The sequence below is a fragment of the Hemicordylus capensis genome, chromosome 4 (assembly GCF_027244095.1).
Source record: "Hemicordylus capensis ecotype Gifberg chromosome 4, rHemCap1.1.pri, whole genome shotgun sequence".
Classification (NCBI taxonomy): domain Eukaryota; kingdom Metazoa; phylum Chordata; class Lepidosauria; order Squamata; family Cordylidae; genus Hemicordylus; species Hemicordylus capensis.
Genome location: NC_069660.1, coordinates 3,129,071 through 3,143,886, shown reverse-complemented (window position 1 = coordinate 3,143,886; position 14,816 = coordinate 3,129,071). Strand labels below are relative to the sequence as shown.

Sequence of the window (14,816 nt, the reverse complement as noted above, 5' to 3'; positions counted from 1 at the left end):
ATCTAAAAATGTTTAGACATTCATAAATAGTAATAAAAATAAAACTAATAGATAATCGTGTAAATACTGATATAGACCTTCAAATGAGAAAAAGCCAAATCTGAGGTGCGGATTTAACCCCTGTGTTGTATTGAACTTAATAAAAGGTTCCCAGGATACCAAGATAGTTTCATCTGTAGTATTCCGGAGACAGGCTGTCACCTTGGCCAAGGAAGCATACTCCCATAACTTGAGTAACCAATCATTCAGTGTCAGGAGACAGCTAGATTCTTAAGAGGGGCCAGACCCACAGCCCCTACCCCTTTGATAACTAAGCTCAGTCATCATGACCCCTCTAAGAACAATTGGGTTTTTTTTTTAAAAAAAGAATATATTTTTAATAACATTCATCATTGTGCAGTCCTATAAATATGTGTACACATTGAGGATAAATCTCATGGTGGCCAGTGGCATTTAATCCAAGGGAGGTGAGTATAGTCGGGGGTGACCATTGTGGCCGGGAATGATGCGAGTTGGAGTCCAACAATATCGGGGACCCAAGTTTGAGAACCCCTGGAGTACAGGATTGTGGGCTCAATTAAGAAGACACGGAAATTAACAAGATTTAAGTGAAGATGTCAGAGATCACAGTTCTTCAGGAAAGGCAAAGCTAAAATTTGACTCTCCTTTTTCTCCTGTAATCGATACTCATGGGAACATAGGAAGATGCCATATACTGAGTCAGACCATTGGTCTATCTAGCTCAGTATTGTCTTCACAGACTGGCAGCAGCTTCTCCAAGGTTGCAGGCAGGAATCTCTCTCAGCCCCCGATTACCTGATGTGCCTTGTAATCCCCCACCCCCGAGTTACAGTACTACCTGCATATACTTCGTAACTTGTGTGTTTCCAAATTCTTGTGTGTAAATCTTTGTAGATATATCATGTACAAACAACCACTTTGTATATAATTGTGCTTTGGCAACGTACTGTATGCTTTGGTAGCTTGTTGGTTCAATAAGAAAATCTTGTCCTATTTTTTTTAAAAAAAATTCTTGTCCTATCTTGGAGATGCTGCCAGGGAGGGAACTGGGAACCTTCTGCTCTTAGAGGCTCCATCCTCTAAGGGGAACATTTTATAGTGCTCAAACATGTAGTTCCCCATTCATATGCAACCAGGGCAGACCCTGCTTAGCTAAGGGGACAAGTCATGCTTGCTACCACAAGACCAGCTCTCCTCTCCTCAAAAGGCACTGAAGGACTGAGAAGCCAGTGTGGTGTAGAGCAGCCCTTCAAGTGCTGAACTAGGATTGGAGAGAGAGACCTGCCTTTCAGATTGCTCCACCTTGAAACTCACTGGGTGAGCTAGGCCAGTTCCTCTCTCAAACTAGCCTACCTCGCAGAATTGTTGTGAGAAAGCACACTGAGCAGTGACCTTGCATGTTTCCCACGGTGCCACCAGCTCCTGCTTTCTGAGAAGAACCCACTCATCCTCCCTCGCCACCACAACAGTAGTGAGCAGATTTTCCTTGGAAAGCAACAGCTGGGTGCTTTCCAGAGACTGCGAGGGAGGAAGTGGTGCAAAACCTGATGGCTAACCCTAACTGGCTTCAAATCGCCAATAAAGGGAATTTATTGCTTTCCCTCCCCTCCTGAAACAATCCCCCCCACTGTGAATTTGTGCAAGATCACCAGCGGGGGCGGGGAGTGGTGTTTTAAAAAGCCAGTTGCAGAGGCTGGAAGCTTTTGCGCAAGAACTCTGAGGGAAATAAAAATAAAAATAGCCGATTGCAGAGGTTGTAGTGCAAAGCCATTGGGCTTTGATGAGGGGAAGGCGGAGGATTTGCTAGCCATCCAGCCCAGGAACAATGTATACGATCCGCGTGGGAAAGCAGCAGCTGCTTTTCCTTGTGCAGCTGAGTGACAGCCAACCGTAAGCGCCACCGCCCTGGTGCACGCTCCATTCCAGAGCCCTGGAAAGAACCCCAAGCCCAAGACATGAAAAGCATCACTTCGCACAGAGACGGCGGTGGCTTCTCCTTGGAGAGTGTCTGCCTGACCGTTGGCTCAGAGGAGCGTGAGGAGGCTGAAGTCTTTTGGCCAGTAACAACCAGGGAAAACAATGCCGGGTGGGAGAATCAGAGGAAAGGGCGGGAGCACAGCCTCACCAGCCAGGGCTCCCTCTCTGCAGGGCTCCCCACCTCTCCCAAAACAAAGGTATGCCACTCACCAACACCACACACTCACTGGCCACACCATCCAAGCATCACCTGAGAAGACAAGCCCTCAGCCCGCAAGCTCACCTCCAGTGCTCTGGCAGGCCTGTCTGCCCCCCACCGGCCCCTCTTGCCCTGCCTCCCTCCTTGCCTCCCTGCAGACCCCTCCCCACGACACCTTGTGGGGAAATGGAACAAGCCTGCAAACTGTTCTCAAAACTGAGAAAACCAGGGCGCTTTCCAGACTAGCTGCTGAAACAGCAGCAAGATGCCTCCGTTCAGGCAAGTCGCATTGAAAACGTAAACAGCAGGGGGAGCAGTCTCGCAGCAACTAACAACCCCAAAAAACCAGCAACTTCCTAATGCCGGATATACGATGTCCTTGCTCTATATCACAGTGATTAAATTCGAGACAAGGCATCGGCAATGTGAACGGCACCCTGCAGTCTGCGGAGGGACTGCGGTGTCACAACGCAGGAAGTGTGGAAGCCCACTTCCAAGATCCTCTGTGACCCCGCTGCAGGGTCTAATCTGGAAAGCGCCCAGCTACTGTTTTGTGTGAGTCCCTGCTTGGCATGTGGCCAGAGGATAAGACTGTGCTGCGAAGGAGCGTAGAAACCAGCAGGAGCATCTGTACTGAGACTGAGACTCCACTTCCAGGAAAGCTTTGCAGATTCTGCATTTTATTGAAATCTGGAAGAACCTCTGGTTACCAAGTAGCAACAATTCTGATGAAGAATGTCTCAGATTAGCAGTCAATTCAATTCAATTCAATTCCTTTGATATCAGCAACTGATCTGATACCATACCATATGATGATGAACTCGGAGCAGACATTCTCAGTTCCACTTGCTAGCTCACCAGTGGTGAGTGCCGCTGGGCCTCCGGCAAGAAAGGCATCCACCCAACCCCACACAGAACTCCCCCCCCCCACAGGTCTCTTTTCCACTGCCATTTCTGAGAAGAGAAGAAAAAGCAGATATCACTCAAGAGCAGGAGGAGAGGGCTCCTGCTGGGTCTTGCCATCTCCATCTCCCAGCGCAAATGACAGGAGACATGACCAGCATCCCCTCCCTCTAAAGAGTTAACCGGAAGTGAACCCTTGTCTTGACCGACAGGCTGGTGAACTCCAGGGCAGCCAATCAGTACACGAGGTGGGTGGGACCTAGAGGGCTTTTGCCAGGAAGAAGAGAGTTCTTTGTTGGGAGAAGCTAGGCTGGAGGTGCTCAGGAGGACATGTGGCCATGGAGGCTGGCTGCAGGAGGATAACTGTAAGCCTTGGAAGACAGGATTACAGGAAGCTTGAAGTCCCATCTGGAGTTTGGTGAGTTCAAGAAAAAGGAAAGTTTAGTCTAGGGAAATGTTTGTTTAGTCAGACTTTGCGTAGGGAGCCCCTGGTGGTGCAGTGGTAAAACTGCTGCCCTGTAATCAGAAGGTTACAAGTTCGATCCTGACCAGGGGCTAAAGGTTGACTCAGCCTTCCATCCTTCCGAGGTCGGCAAAATGAGTACCCAGAATGTTGGGGGCAATATGCTAAAATCATTGTAAACCGCTTAGAGAGCTCCGGCTATAGAGCAGTATATAAATGTAAGTGCTATTGCTATTGCTATTTTGCTATATTTCTTTGGGGTGTGTGCTGTGCATATTCTGCATACTGTCCTATTATAGTTTACCTGCAATGTAATTGAAATAAGAAATACTAACCTATGCTCAATACACATAGGATGTTACAAAAGCCCCTTTAAACATTTAAGTGTGCATTATGACAACCTCTTTTTGTAACCTACTAAGTATTCTTAACTGCATCTAAAAGCTGAGAAAGCCTCAGACAGAGGCAGTCTGTAGACTACAACTGTTGTTTTTAAAATTCTTTTCTTTTTACAAGCCTCTCTGAGTTGGTTTTTAGCTCATGAAAAGTGGGGAACTGAAGGGGGATTTCTCTGGTACAAACACATCCTCAAATGTCCAGCAGCTATCAGTTTTCTCACCACGTGTAGGCTTGAATGGGGAAGATGTCTGTATCTATCCAATAGCAAAAGAAAGAGAGTTTCCCCTGGGATTCCACGCCAAGCCCAGGGAGGTTCAAGCTCTGTCGATAAAAGGGGGTGGTGGCGGCGGCAGCATTTTTAACTTACCGATAACACAGAAGAGTTTTAGAAGAAGCCTAGCCAGGCAGCTCAGCAGGGATGATTCAGCATTTCTTTCCCTCACATGAGCTTGCCCTGAGACAAAGGCTGCAATCTGCTACAGCCTGCTTCTCTCCTAAGTCCCCTGCTGGTGTGCCAGAAAAGGGTCTGCAGGAAGAGAGGGGGTTGCTGGCGAGCACAAGAAATAGCAGGCTAGTGAGCTAAGCCTAACTGTGTAGACTCCTGTCTGGGACAGAGTTCTGGACATACTGCGCAGCAGGGAGAAAGGGTGGAGCCGTTAAAGAGACTTTTGTGGAGCAAAGGCCACAAGGATGGATAAGATGGGGGCAGAGGGGGACACACTGGAAGCCACTCCTTGTCCGCTCCTCCCACTGGGAGTTTGTGTTTCATGCACAGCACCTCATTGCGACAGATTCCTGTGGCCAGGCTCCCTGCTTCTTGACCCCAGCAAACAAGAAGCCCATGGAGTTAGTTACCCTGATGTAAAGGGGAAAGAGAAAGGCATGTATTAGTATTCCACATCTTTCTCCATCAGATTAACAAGATACTGGCCTGTAATTACTTGGAATGCCCTGCAACCTGGAGATAAGGGAACTTTCCTCAGTCAGGCTGATTGACAGAACCACGGAAACAGGGGCAGGCTGGCAGCTGCAGACTGTTGCGTTCTGCCCTTGGAAATGGCCGGTGCCCCCTCCCCAAGCACACAAGGTTAATTGGACCAAGGGCTGGCTGCAATTGAAGGCACTCCAAGTCTGAAGCCCGGACGTGGTGCCAGGATTGTAGCTATAATCGAGAGGATGGGTCCAAAGAACCTGGGCCCCCCAGCTCCTGAGAGGCCCCCCAGTCAAACCGATGTTCTTCATTATTTCCCTTACTCCAAGGTGCTGCTGGCGAGAGGGGTGAACCCGGCCCCCTCCCCGCTAGCTACACCCCTGGGCTGAGCCTGACTTTGTGCTTGGCCTCCCCATCATCATTTGCGAGGCCCTTCCGAGTCCCAGGCAAGAAGGGTCCAGGGGTTGCGGAGGGAGGGCTGGGCAGGCCAAGGTGCCTCCACTGCTGCGCGGGGGCCCCACCATGCTCCGATCCGTGCCTTGCTGGGCCCTCCGCAGGGCAGGCTTGGGCGAAGGCAGCCCGCTCGAGCGTAGCGGGGGGGGGCGCCCTCCTCCCTCCGGCCAGGCAGGCCCCCTCCCTCCTCGCGGCTGGTCTCTGGCAGTTTGGGCAGGAGGACACGCGCCCCCCCGCCCGTTGCTGCTCCGAAGTGCGGCCCGCCCGAGTTCAGTCCTCGGCAGGAAGAGTCTCCCCCCCGCCCCCCGCGCGCCCGCTCCGGTCTAGCTCACTTTCCCCTCGCTGGCTACCCGGCATCCACCCCCGCCGCCACCCAGCGCGGACGGGGCGGGGGGCGGGTGTGCGTCCTGCAGGACGATATAAATGGGCCTGCGAGTGGGAGGGAGGTGAGCTCGCAGCAAGCGGAGACGGAGCGGGTCCGACCACTGAGCCCAGAGGAGGGAGAGGACGAGAACCAGGAGGAGGACTCCGCAGGGGCCGCCGCCGCCGCCGGGCAGAATGGCCACAGGTACGCCCGGGGGAGGGGGCCACTCCGCCTGCCTGGGGGCAAGTGCTGCTGGCTTCACCCCGGCCCGCCTCGGCTCTGCTGCCTGCCGCTTCGCTTCTCCGCGCGCGCGTCTGCTGCCTGCTGCCTGCGCGTGTCTGGCATCCATTCCGCCTGGAACGCTGCAGCAAGCGAGGCGCGCGCGTGCCGTCGGCGGAGTTCCCTTGAGGACGCTTTAGGCAAACTTTAACTGCCCTTGGGGACGCCTTTCCTGGCAGCTGCTGCCCAAGGAGTCGCTCGCCGTGTTTGGGGGAAAGGGAGAAGCCACCTTTGATCGAACGGCAAAGGGGGCTAAGGTGGAACCCAACAGCAGCACGCAAACGAGCAAAAACAAAACCAAAGTGCGCGAAACCATCTTCCACCAGAGGTGGGATGATTTCTAGGAGTTGTCTGTACCTTGCGTGTCTGTAATAATCGCTGCTTCTAAGTTTAACTGTTGTTTTAGAGCAGTTACACAAACGAGGACTTTTTGAAACAAATGCTTCTTCCAAGGAGGCCGGCAAGGCAGTTGCTTTAAAATGAAACATGTTTATTTATCTTAGAAGGTTCCTGGGCATCCTAGATTTCTCACAGTCCTCTGGGAAGTTGTGCACGAGTCCCACTGCAAGGACATTCCTGCGTTTATGCGCCTGCCTGGTTTTTGTCCTGGGTGCCAATGTTGTCCCAGGAAAGAAATCCACTTTCTCTTTTGCCAGGGCTGCTTAACACACTTGGAAGCTGACCGTCTCCTCCGTGGAGGCAGAGCCAACTCCGTGGAGAAGCTGGGAAAGTCTATGCCAAGAGCAACTAGATGGCTTGCTTGCTTGCTTAAGTGCCATCAAGTGGGTGTCAACTCTTAGCAGCCACATAAATAGATTCTCTCCAGGCTGCTCTGTCTTCAGCTTGGCTTTGAAGGTCTCTCAGTGGTGCCTTCATGGCTGTCGTCTTCGAATCCATCCACCTTGCTGCTGGTCATCCTCTTCTTCTCTTTCCTTCCACGTTTCCCAGCATGATGAACTTCTCAAGGGAGTTACTTACAGCAAGGAAAATGCTGGAGGATCCCTGCTGCTGGGGGTTGTGTGCTGTTTCCACACTACTAGCAGCTCAGTCCCTTCTTCGGTCTTCTCACTTTTAATGGGGAATCCACACCGACAGCGCTGTGGTTAAATTGCTGCGTTCCAGGGTTTGCTGTGTTGTCCTCCCACAGACCTGATTTTCCCCCCTTTTCAGATCTGAGTTGTGGTGATTTCAAAAAGTTAAATCAATTGAAGTGCCAGCCTGCCCATTGTGGACTGGCACAGCTACTGAAAGCCATTGGGGTTCTTGTGCCTTCAGTTAAAAGTTTCCAGTTTGTAAGTCCTGACCTTTTAGTACTTCTTGCTTAATGTGGCAATGGGAGGACTAATCCTCAGCCTGTGAATTATTCCTTGAACAGCCCCTCTTTATTGCCCTGATTGTCAGTTCCACTTGCTGTGGCAGAGGGAAGCTGGTATGACTTTGTTTCCTACATTTTTCCCTTTCACACAAGCACTCTTCTCTTGTGTGCTCTTGTATCATGCTTAATAGAAAGGGCAGTAGGAAGGGATTCTACCAGGGTTCACTGGAGAGAGCAGATATGCAAGATCGAACACCCTTCTCCTTAAAAGGCAAATCTCCTGACTTTGCCTTTGTCAGTTGTATCATCATTTGAGGTCTCCTAAACAGTGTTCTTTTCAGTGGATATCAGCTTTGCACAAATTAAGTTTGCTAGATCAAAGCAAAATTGTTGGCAAATCAACACTCCTCTTCTGAAGTCAAAAGAAAATAAGTCTTGCAAAACCTGAGCTGCCAGCTCACAGTATAACCCTCGCAAGACCTCAGCTCCTTTGAAGTAAATTAAAATTAAATTTATGAAGCCTAAATTGCTGGATAGGTCTGCTCTTAGGTTTTTCTAGCAGATGTGCAAGACACTGAGGTTGTTCTCACAACCTCATGCGGCCACTGGGGAGACTGCGGAGAGGAAGGGGACCTGGTCGTGCGGGCTTCCTTCTGGCACGAAGGACAGCCCACACAGCCAATCACGGCAGGAGGGAGGGAGGAGCTTCCTCCCTCAACTCTGGTCATAGTGGACGCAGCCTACAGTTCTGAATTTGGATGACACGCAGGCTGCGTGGAACCTCGGGTAGGGGTGATGAAACTCACTACAACCCAAGGGCTCAGTTTGGAGTTTAAAAATCCAAACCTCGAGTGGGTCACCTCACGAAACCAGAGTTGCACACATTCGGATGTCACTGTGAGACAATTTCTGCCCCTTAAACTCTGGTTCCATGTTACGTGCAAATGTGGTCTTTGTCGTGGAAGCACAGCATTAGGTTGGATGTTGGTAATAAGTGGTGGTGGTGATGATGTTGACAGCGATGATTACATGATGTGCAGAGCTACATCAATTGAAGTAGCCCTGCAGTGCTGCAAAAGGGCTGGAGCTTTATAGCATTCCAGTCTCGATCTGCGTCCCAGCAGCAGTGGAATGCTGTGCAACCCCCACAGACATGTTCCTGGCAGCAGGAACGGATTTTGCAGGGATGGGAAAGAAGTAAAAATTATGCCCAGCCCCCTCCCCACTGCCACTGGGATGCAGAATTAGGCTGGAGCACAATCAAGCTCCATTCCTTTTGCAGCCCTGCGGGGCTACTTCCATTGAGGAAGCTCCTCTGCACATGTCGGCCACTATTGTGGTTGTTGCTGCTGCTGCACTGTGGTTGCACTGTGGTTGTTGCTGCTGCTGTTATTGAAAGGTTTACCACCACAGGCTATAGTTATGGCCACTAACTTAACTTTTTAAAAGGGTAAGACAAATGCATACCTTACCCAACTGGAGGTTCCAAAGCACAGAAGGGCGTTCACTTTGGCTTGCTGTCATGGCCTCCCTTCAGCAGTGCTAGAAGGCCATTATAGAAAGACCTCGTTTGCATAGTGACTATGCCCCTGTGGCTTAGGGCAGATCGAAACTACTGAGCATGTTCTCCTCTACTGCTTGTTCTATAGAGACATTTGCGCCTCCCTCATCCTTCCATTGCTAAGCAAGTATCCAGGTCATCCGAGCCAATTCTACAGCTCCTTGCTACTCTCCGACTCTTGAGCCTGCCATCACATATAGCGTCGTCAGGTACTGTGCGGCTGCGATCAGCATTCGTCGAGGGGTGACAGGCAGCGGGTCCTATCAGCCTTAATCTGACCCTCGGTGACTCTGGGCAGGCAATTGCTCACGCACCTTATCGACTTTTTATCTATTCTCACTTTTAACATGTAATCACCCTTATACTTTATGCTGGTCTGTGACCGTAATAAAGGTTGATTGATTGATTGACAAATGCATGGTAGAGGAGGAAGAGGAGTTGGAGTTGGTGGCATAGAAGAGGTCTGTCCACAGCTATTTGCTCTGTGCTTTGATATGGAAGCGGCATCTTCAGGCAGTCTGCTTGATGCTAGTAGGTATTGGGTGTATTGAGCAGGGGAGGGGGGAAACACAGACAGGAATGGCTGTCACCCCTGTGCCATGTTTGTGCACACCGGCCTGCTGCTGGATGGAAGCAGAGTGTTGGACTGGGTGGACTTTGCTCTCACATTCATGTCTTAGAATCTGCAGGAGAGCAGAATGATCACCTGGCAATGGGCCAGCTCCCCAGGTTTTAACCAGTTTGACTCAGGAGGTTCCCCAAGCAATGAAATAGCCCTACTTATTTCTGAGCCACTCCATCCTACTCCCGAAGACCCCTGGGGCAAGAGGATCTTCAGCAGTGGGTCGCTGCTTACCCCACCAGGCACTTCCAGGGCTGCAGACTCTTTCACTCCTTCTCTTCAGATTGATGGAGAGACATTGATGTCTCCACTGACATCAGTCTGGAGAATTAATCTGAGCTGGAGAAGAATCCAGGGGCTCCTAATGTTCACCTCTCCTTTGAGATGAGTGTCACCAGGCCCCTGAAGCTAATTTCTAGGACTGAGCCCAGCAAATTTCGCCAACCTCTCTACTCCCATCTAAGCGTGGAGCTCTGAAGTGCAGTACGATGGATTCACTTGAAACCACCCATCTGTTTTCTTCCTCTTTCTCAGATCTGCTGGCGTGATCCATTTGTCTGTCTTCCTGCATGGAATGATTGCACTTCTCTTGAGAGCTGTCAGTGGCTTAAGTGTCACTAGACCGGAACAGTGCTTAATGGTGCTGCCAAATTGTTGCCTGCCCAAGAACAATGGGGCCTGTTATTGCTCGGGCTGTGGGCCCTCCCTGGCGATGAGCCTCCCTAGCGATGAGTGACATTGTGTGTGCTGTGGGTATCATAGACAAGAACGTGCTTGACAGTTCACAGTCCTTTTGCTGGCAGATCCAGGTTTGCTCTCTCCAGCTTCTCAGGAGAGGAAACAGTAAAACCACAAACCGTTGCCTCATCAGCCTGAGGCCCCCTTGAGATCCGGAGTCAGAAGTTCAAGAGTGCGGCTGTGGGCTGACTTGGAAAGGACAAGCCTTTGAACGGAGGGATTTATCCTCCATTATCCCTCCAATCTCTCAAGAGCAGGAAGGTCTGGCAGGGCCATTTGTCTGTGTATCCTCCACTAAGACAGGTGTCCACAGCTTGTGACCAGCTTAAAGGTATCTCTCAGCCACGTGGGCGCAGGAGGAGCTTGAATAGCTTCCTAGTTCTGCTGCCCTTTCTGTGACACATGTGGGTTGCCACTTGCCAGGCATCCTGGCTGCCGGGCTGTTTGTCTTGGCAGGTCACAAGTTGGACAGACTTGACCTTGGATCACGGAGTCTGGTGGTGCTGTGCATGGATTAGGAGCCCATTGGATGGATTGGATGCTGTCTCTTTGCTTTCTCCTTGTGCCACTGAGCCCTCTTGACAGAGAAGGGCATTGTTGACAGGTCCCTTCAGATCCCGACCCACCTCTCATTTGGGGAGGGGGTGACCCCCACATTATTTCATTGATGAATTGCTAGAGCATTCTCCTGCCCACTGCCAAGTGCAGCCTGAATTAATTGGCACGCTCCAGTAGCTGACATTCTGACTAATGAGGAGCTGGAGCTCTGTGAGGAGTGTTGATGCTGCCGCTGAGTTCCAGACTAACACAACACCAGTGTTTCGATGGGAGGGCAAATTTCAACAACTTCCTCACCCCCCAGAAGTGCTCTGTGCCACCCAAAATACATCCCTGAGAGCTTTGTGACCCTCAGAGACATATGTTCAAGTTGGACAGAGTGCTTCTGGGGGAAGGGGGTGGTGGTCATAGAAATTCCACCCACCTGCATGTGTGTGAGCGTGGTTTTAGTCGAATCCATCAGTAGCACTGCTGCTTTGTTTGCAAGCATGTGAGCCAGTTTGCATTTGGATAATTTTTGCAGCTTATTCTATTGTATATTGTCTTTAAATGCAGAATTGGGAATTTAAACTTGTGAAATCTTCCAAGGGGTGGAGAATTGTGCAGAGAGGCATTGCAAAGGTATTTGGTGTCCTAGAAAATGAGCCAGACAGGGAGAGCCATTAAACTTTACTTTGTGCCTTTTCCCAAAGGAAGGTTAAGAGGCAACATGAGTGTAGTTCCTGCTAGAAATGAAGCACGTAGAGGAAAAATAACAATACACAGTTAATACACAGGGTGATTAATGCTTGGAAGGAGGAAGGCCAAGAAGAGGGGGTGGATTCTCTTAGAAGAGGCCCTCTCAGCCTAACACAGATACTGTGGCCACAAGTGTGCTAATAGGCTTGAACTTGCAATGAAATTCCCTGGCCCAAGATTCAAGTACCTTATATTTCCCTTCACAGGGTGGAAAATGTTCACGTCTCCTACTCCTCCACTGAAACTCACAGCCTTTGGAGGCTGCTTTTGGTTAAAAAAGAACATGTTGGGGGAAATTTAATAGTATACTTGTGGCTGTGAGTGTAACATGCAGTTAGGCCTTACTGGCTTTAGAAGCATCTTTGGCCTCTTCTGAAAATGCAGAACTAGATATTTATTTATGTATTTGTTTGTTTGTTTAATTGTTCAGTTTATATACCACTTTTCACTAAAATAATCTCAAAGTGGTTTACAATATAATTAGAACAATGCACAATTAAAGTATAAAAGTGCAGATAAAATACATATAAAAATAATATCTATATGTAATAATATCAGATATTATAAATATAAAAATTAAAAACCTATTTTTTAAAAAGTAATACATAAAACACAAAGGAGCAACAGTAAAAAACAATACTTTCATTTAAAAGCCTGGGTGAAGAGCCACATCTTTACTTGTTTCCTAAAAACTGTCCTGGAGGCTGCAGAGCCTATGCCAGCCAGGAGAGCATTCCAAAGCCTGGGGGCCATGACTGAGAAGGCCCTGTCCCACGTGCTTGACAGCCGAGCTTCTCTGACTGTTGGCATGTGGAGCAGAGCCCCCTCCAACCATCTTGTCAAGTGTGCAGCAACCCTTGGGAGCAGGCAGTCCTTCAGATATCCAGAGCCCAAACCATTAAGAGCTTTAAAGATCAAAACCAGCATCTTGAATTGGACCCAGAAACAAATTGGCAGCCAATGTAGCTCTTCCAAAATGGGTGTAATATTATCCCAGCGGGCAGCTCCGGATAAAATCCTAGCTGCCTCATTTTGTCCTAGCTGCAGTTTCTGCTGCATATTCTTCAAGGGCAGCTCCATGTAGAGCACATTACAGTAATCCAGCCACAGTGTGACTAGGGCGTGGGTAGCAGTTGCCGGATCTGCCTTCTCGAGAAAGGGACGCAGCTGGCACACTAGCCAAAGCCATGCAAACGCACCTCTGGCCACCTCCTCCACCTGAGCTTCCAAAAGCAGAGCCAGGTCCGGCAATACCCCCAAGAGGTGCACTTGGTCTTTCAAGGGGAGTGCAGCCCCTGTGGCTTCCATAGTCCTGGGCACTCTAGTAGTTTGTTTCTGTGCTGTATGGAGGACGGGAACTGACTGTCGAGGAAGCTGTTGTATTTTTGGTTGAGAAACAAACCTGCCATTCTCCTAGTGATCCCTGACTGCAGTTCTCAACCTTGGGTCCCCAGAAGTTGTTGGGCTACAACTCCCAGCATCCCCAGTGGCCTTCAGCCACTATACCTGGGGGTGATGGGAGGTGTATTCCAACAGTATCTGGGGGCCCAAGGTTGGGAATCCCTTCCCGAAGGGACTTGAAGACAGAGGTAACCCAACCTGCAGCTGCTTCTTTGACAACTATCATCTACTGGACGCAGTCACAGCATTGCTGTCTGCCTTTCGAAAACTGTGCACAATTCCCTCTTGGTCTTGCAGATCTACAGCTGCAGGCATGCGACCTGGAATGCGAGCGCAACAACCAGGACCACCGGACATCTGACATCGGCTGCCAGCAGCTCATCGTACGGAGGGGGCAGCCCTTCCTCATTACGCTGCACTTCGCCGGGAGGGGTTATGAGGAAGGCGTGGACACCCTCACGTTCACTGCGGAGACAGGCAAGTGCTCCTCTATTGTGTTGTTCTTATTTATTCTGTGCATGTATATACTGCCTCCACTTGCGGTTCTAAGTGGTTGTCTGTAGCAGGCAAGGAAAGCGGCCATCCTGTGGAGGTTTAGGCCTGTGTACTGTAAACCCATCCATTTTGGTGTGCTTAAGCCTGCTGAAGGCCACCTAATGGCACTGTGGGGCAATGACTTGACTAGCAAGCCAGAGGTTGCTGGTTCAAATCCCCACTAGTACGTTCCCCAGACTATGGGAAACACCTACATCGAGCAGCAGCAACAAAGGGAGATGCCGAAAGGCATCATCTCATCCTGTGTGGGAGGAGGCAATGGTCAACCCCTCCTGTATTCTACCAAAGACAACCACAGGGCTCTGTGGGCGCCAGCAGTCGACGGCACAACTTTACCTTTTCCCTTAAGCCTGCTTAACTGCGCATAAGATAAAGCTGTAGACTTCATGCAAAAGAAGAAAAAGGATGATCGTGATGAGGGGTTTGATGGCAGAGTCTGGAGCCAGTCTCAGCACCTGCATGGAAGCTCTCTCTCCCTCGGAGATGCTGACTGGGCCACAGGCCCTGAAAGAAGGTCTGGATCTGGGCCAGTTGTTCAACCCTCACTGGTGCAAGGCAGAGCTGGATTTAAGAGATGCTGCTGAAAACCTGACGGCTCTGGAGCCCAGGGTGACTGGTTGCTGCTGGGGAATTTGCCACGAGGCATCAGTCATGTCATGGCTTAAAACTTCCCAAGCTGCTCCTGGAGCACAAATGGACAGACAGGCCCAGCCCAAGCAGAAGCAAGGGTTGCTCCCAGCAGAAAACTGTCTGGTCCATGCATCTGATTATTGGCCTGATGGTGAGATCCACCGCCCCATTTAAACCAAAGTGCCATTCAGTAGCAAAATCAGTGTACGATAAAGCATGACAGGGGCTGACATACCTTGCAAGGGTACTTCAGCCCTGCCATGTTGCATGCCCGCAAGTTGCTCCAATTACACAAATCCAAATTTGTGTATTTACACTGGAAATAAGGGGCTCACTCTTGTGTAACATCCTATGCACAATTTGTGCAACTTGCGTGCATACAACATTACTAGGCAGATGTACCCTTGCATGGTATGTCAGCCAATAGCAATAAAAATGCCCAGTCTAAAAAAGGATACACCACAGCAATTAAAAAAAACAACCCTCCACAAAAATCCAGTATCAAGACTGAGGCCAGCACGGCACTCAGGAGAGCACCCTAGGAGAGCATTCCACAGTCTGGGCCCAACCACCGAGAAGGCCCTGTCTTGCATGCACGACAACATGCATGACAGCAGTTTGCCTACAGTTGCCACCGGCTCATCTGGTGGCTTCGCAGGGACAGGCCTTTTCTGCTGCCACCCCAAGACTTTGGATGGGATGCACTCCC

At 50.1% G+C, this 14,816-nt stretch overlaps 1 protein-coding gene across 1 annotated transcript in view; it reads left to right on the top strand.

The window, feature by feature from the left end:
• Positions 1–5,683: 5,683 nt before the first annotated feature.
• The window catches only part of TGM2 (transglutaminase 2), a 72,510-nt gene continuing 63,377 nt past the window's right edge, over positions 5,684–14,816 (top strand). Inside the window, exons 1-2 of the mRNA XM_053247697.1 lie at positions 5,684–5,914; positions 13,220–13,399. Coding sequence (XP_053103672.1) covers positions 5,905–5,914; positions 13,220–13,399 — 190 coding nt within the window. The 5' untranslated portion in view covers positions 5,684–5,904. The remainder of the gene's footprint in view (positions 5,915–13,219; positions 13,400–14,816) is intronic.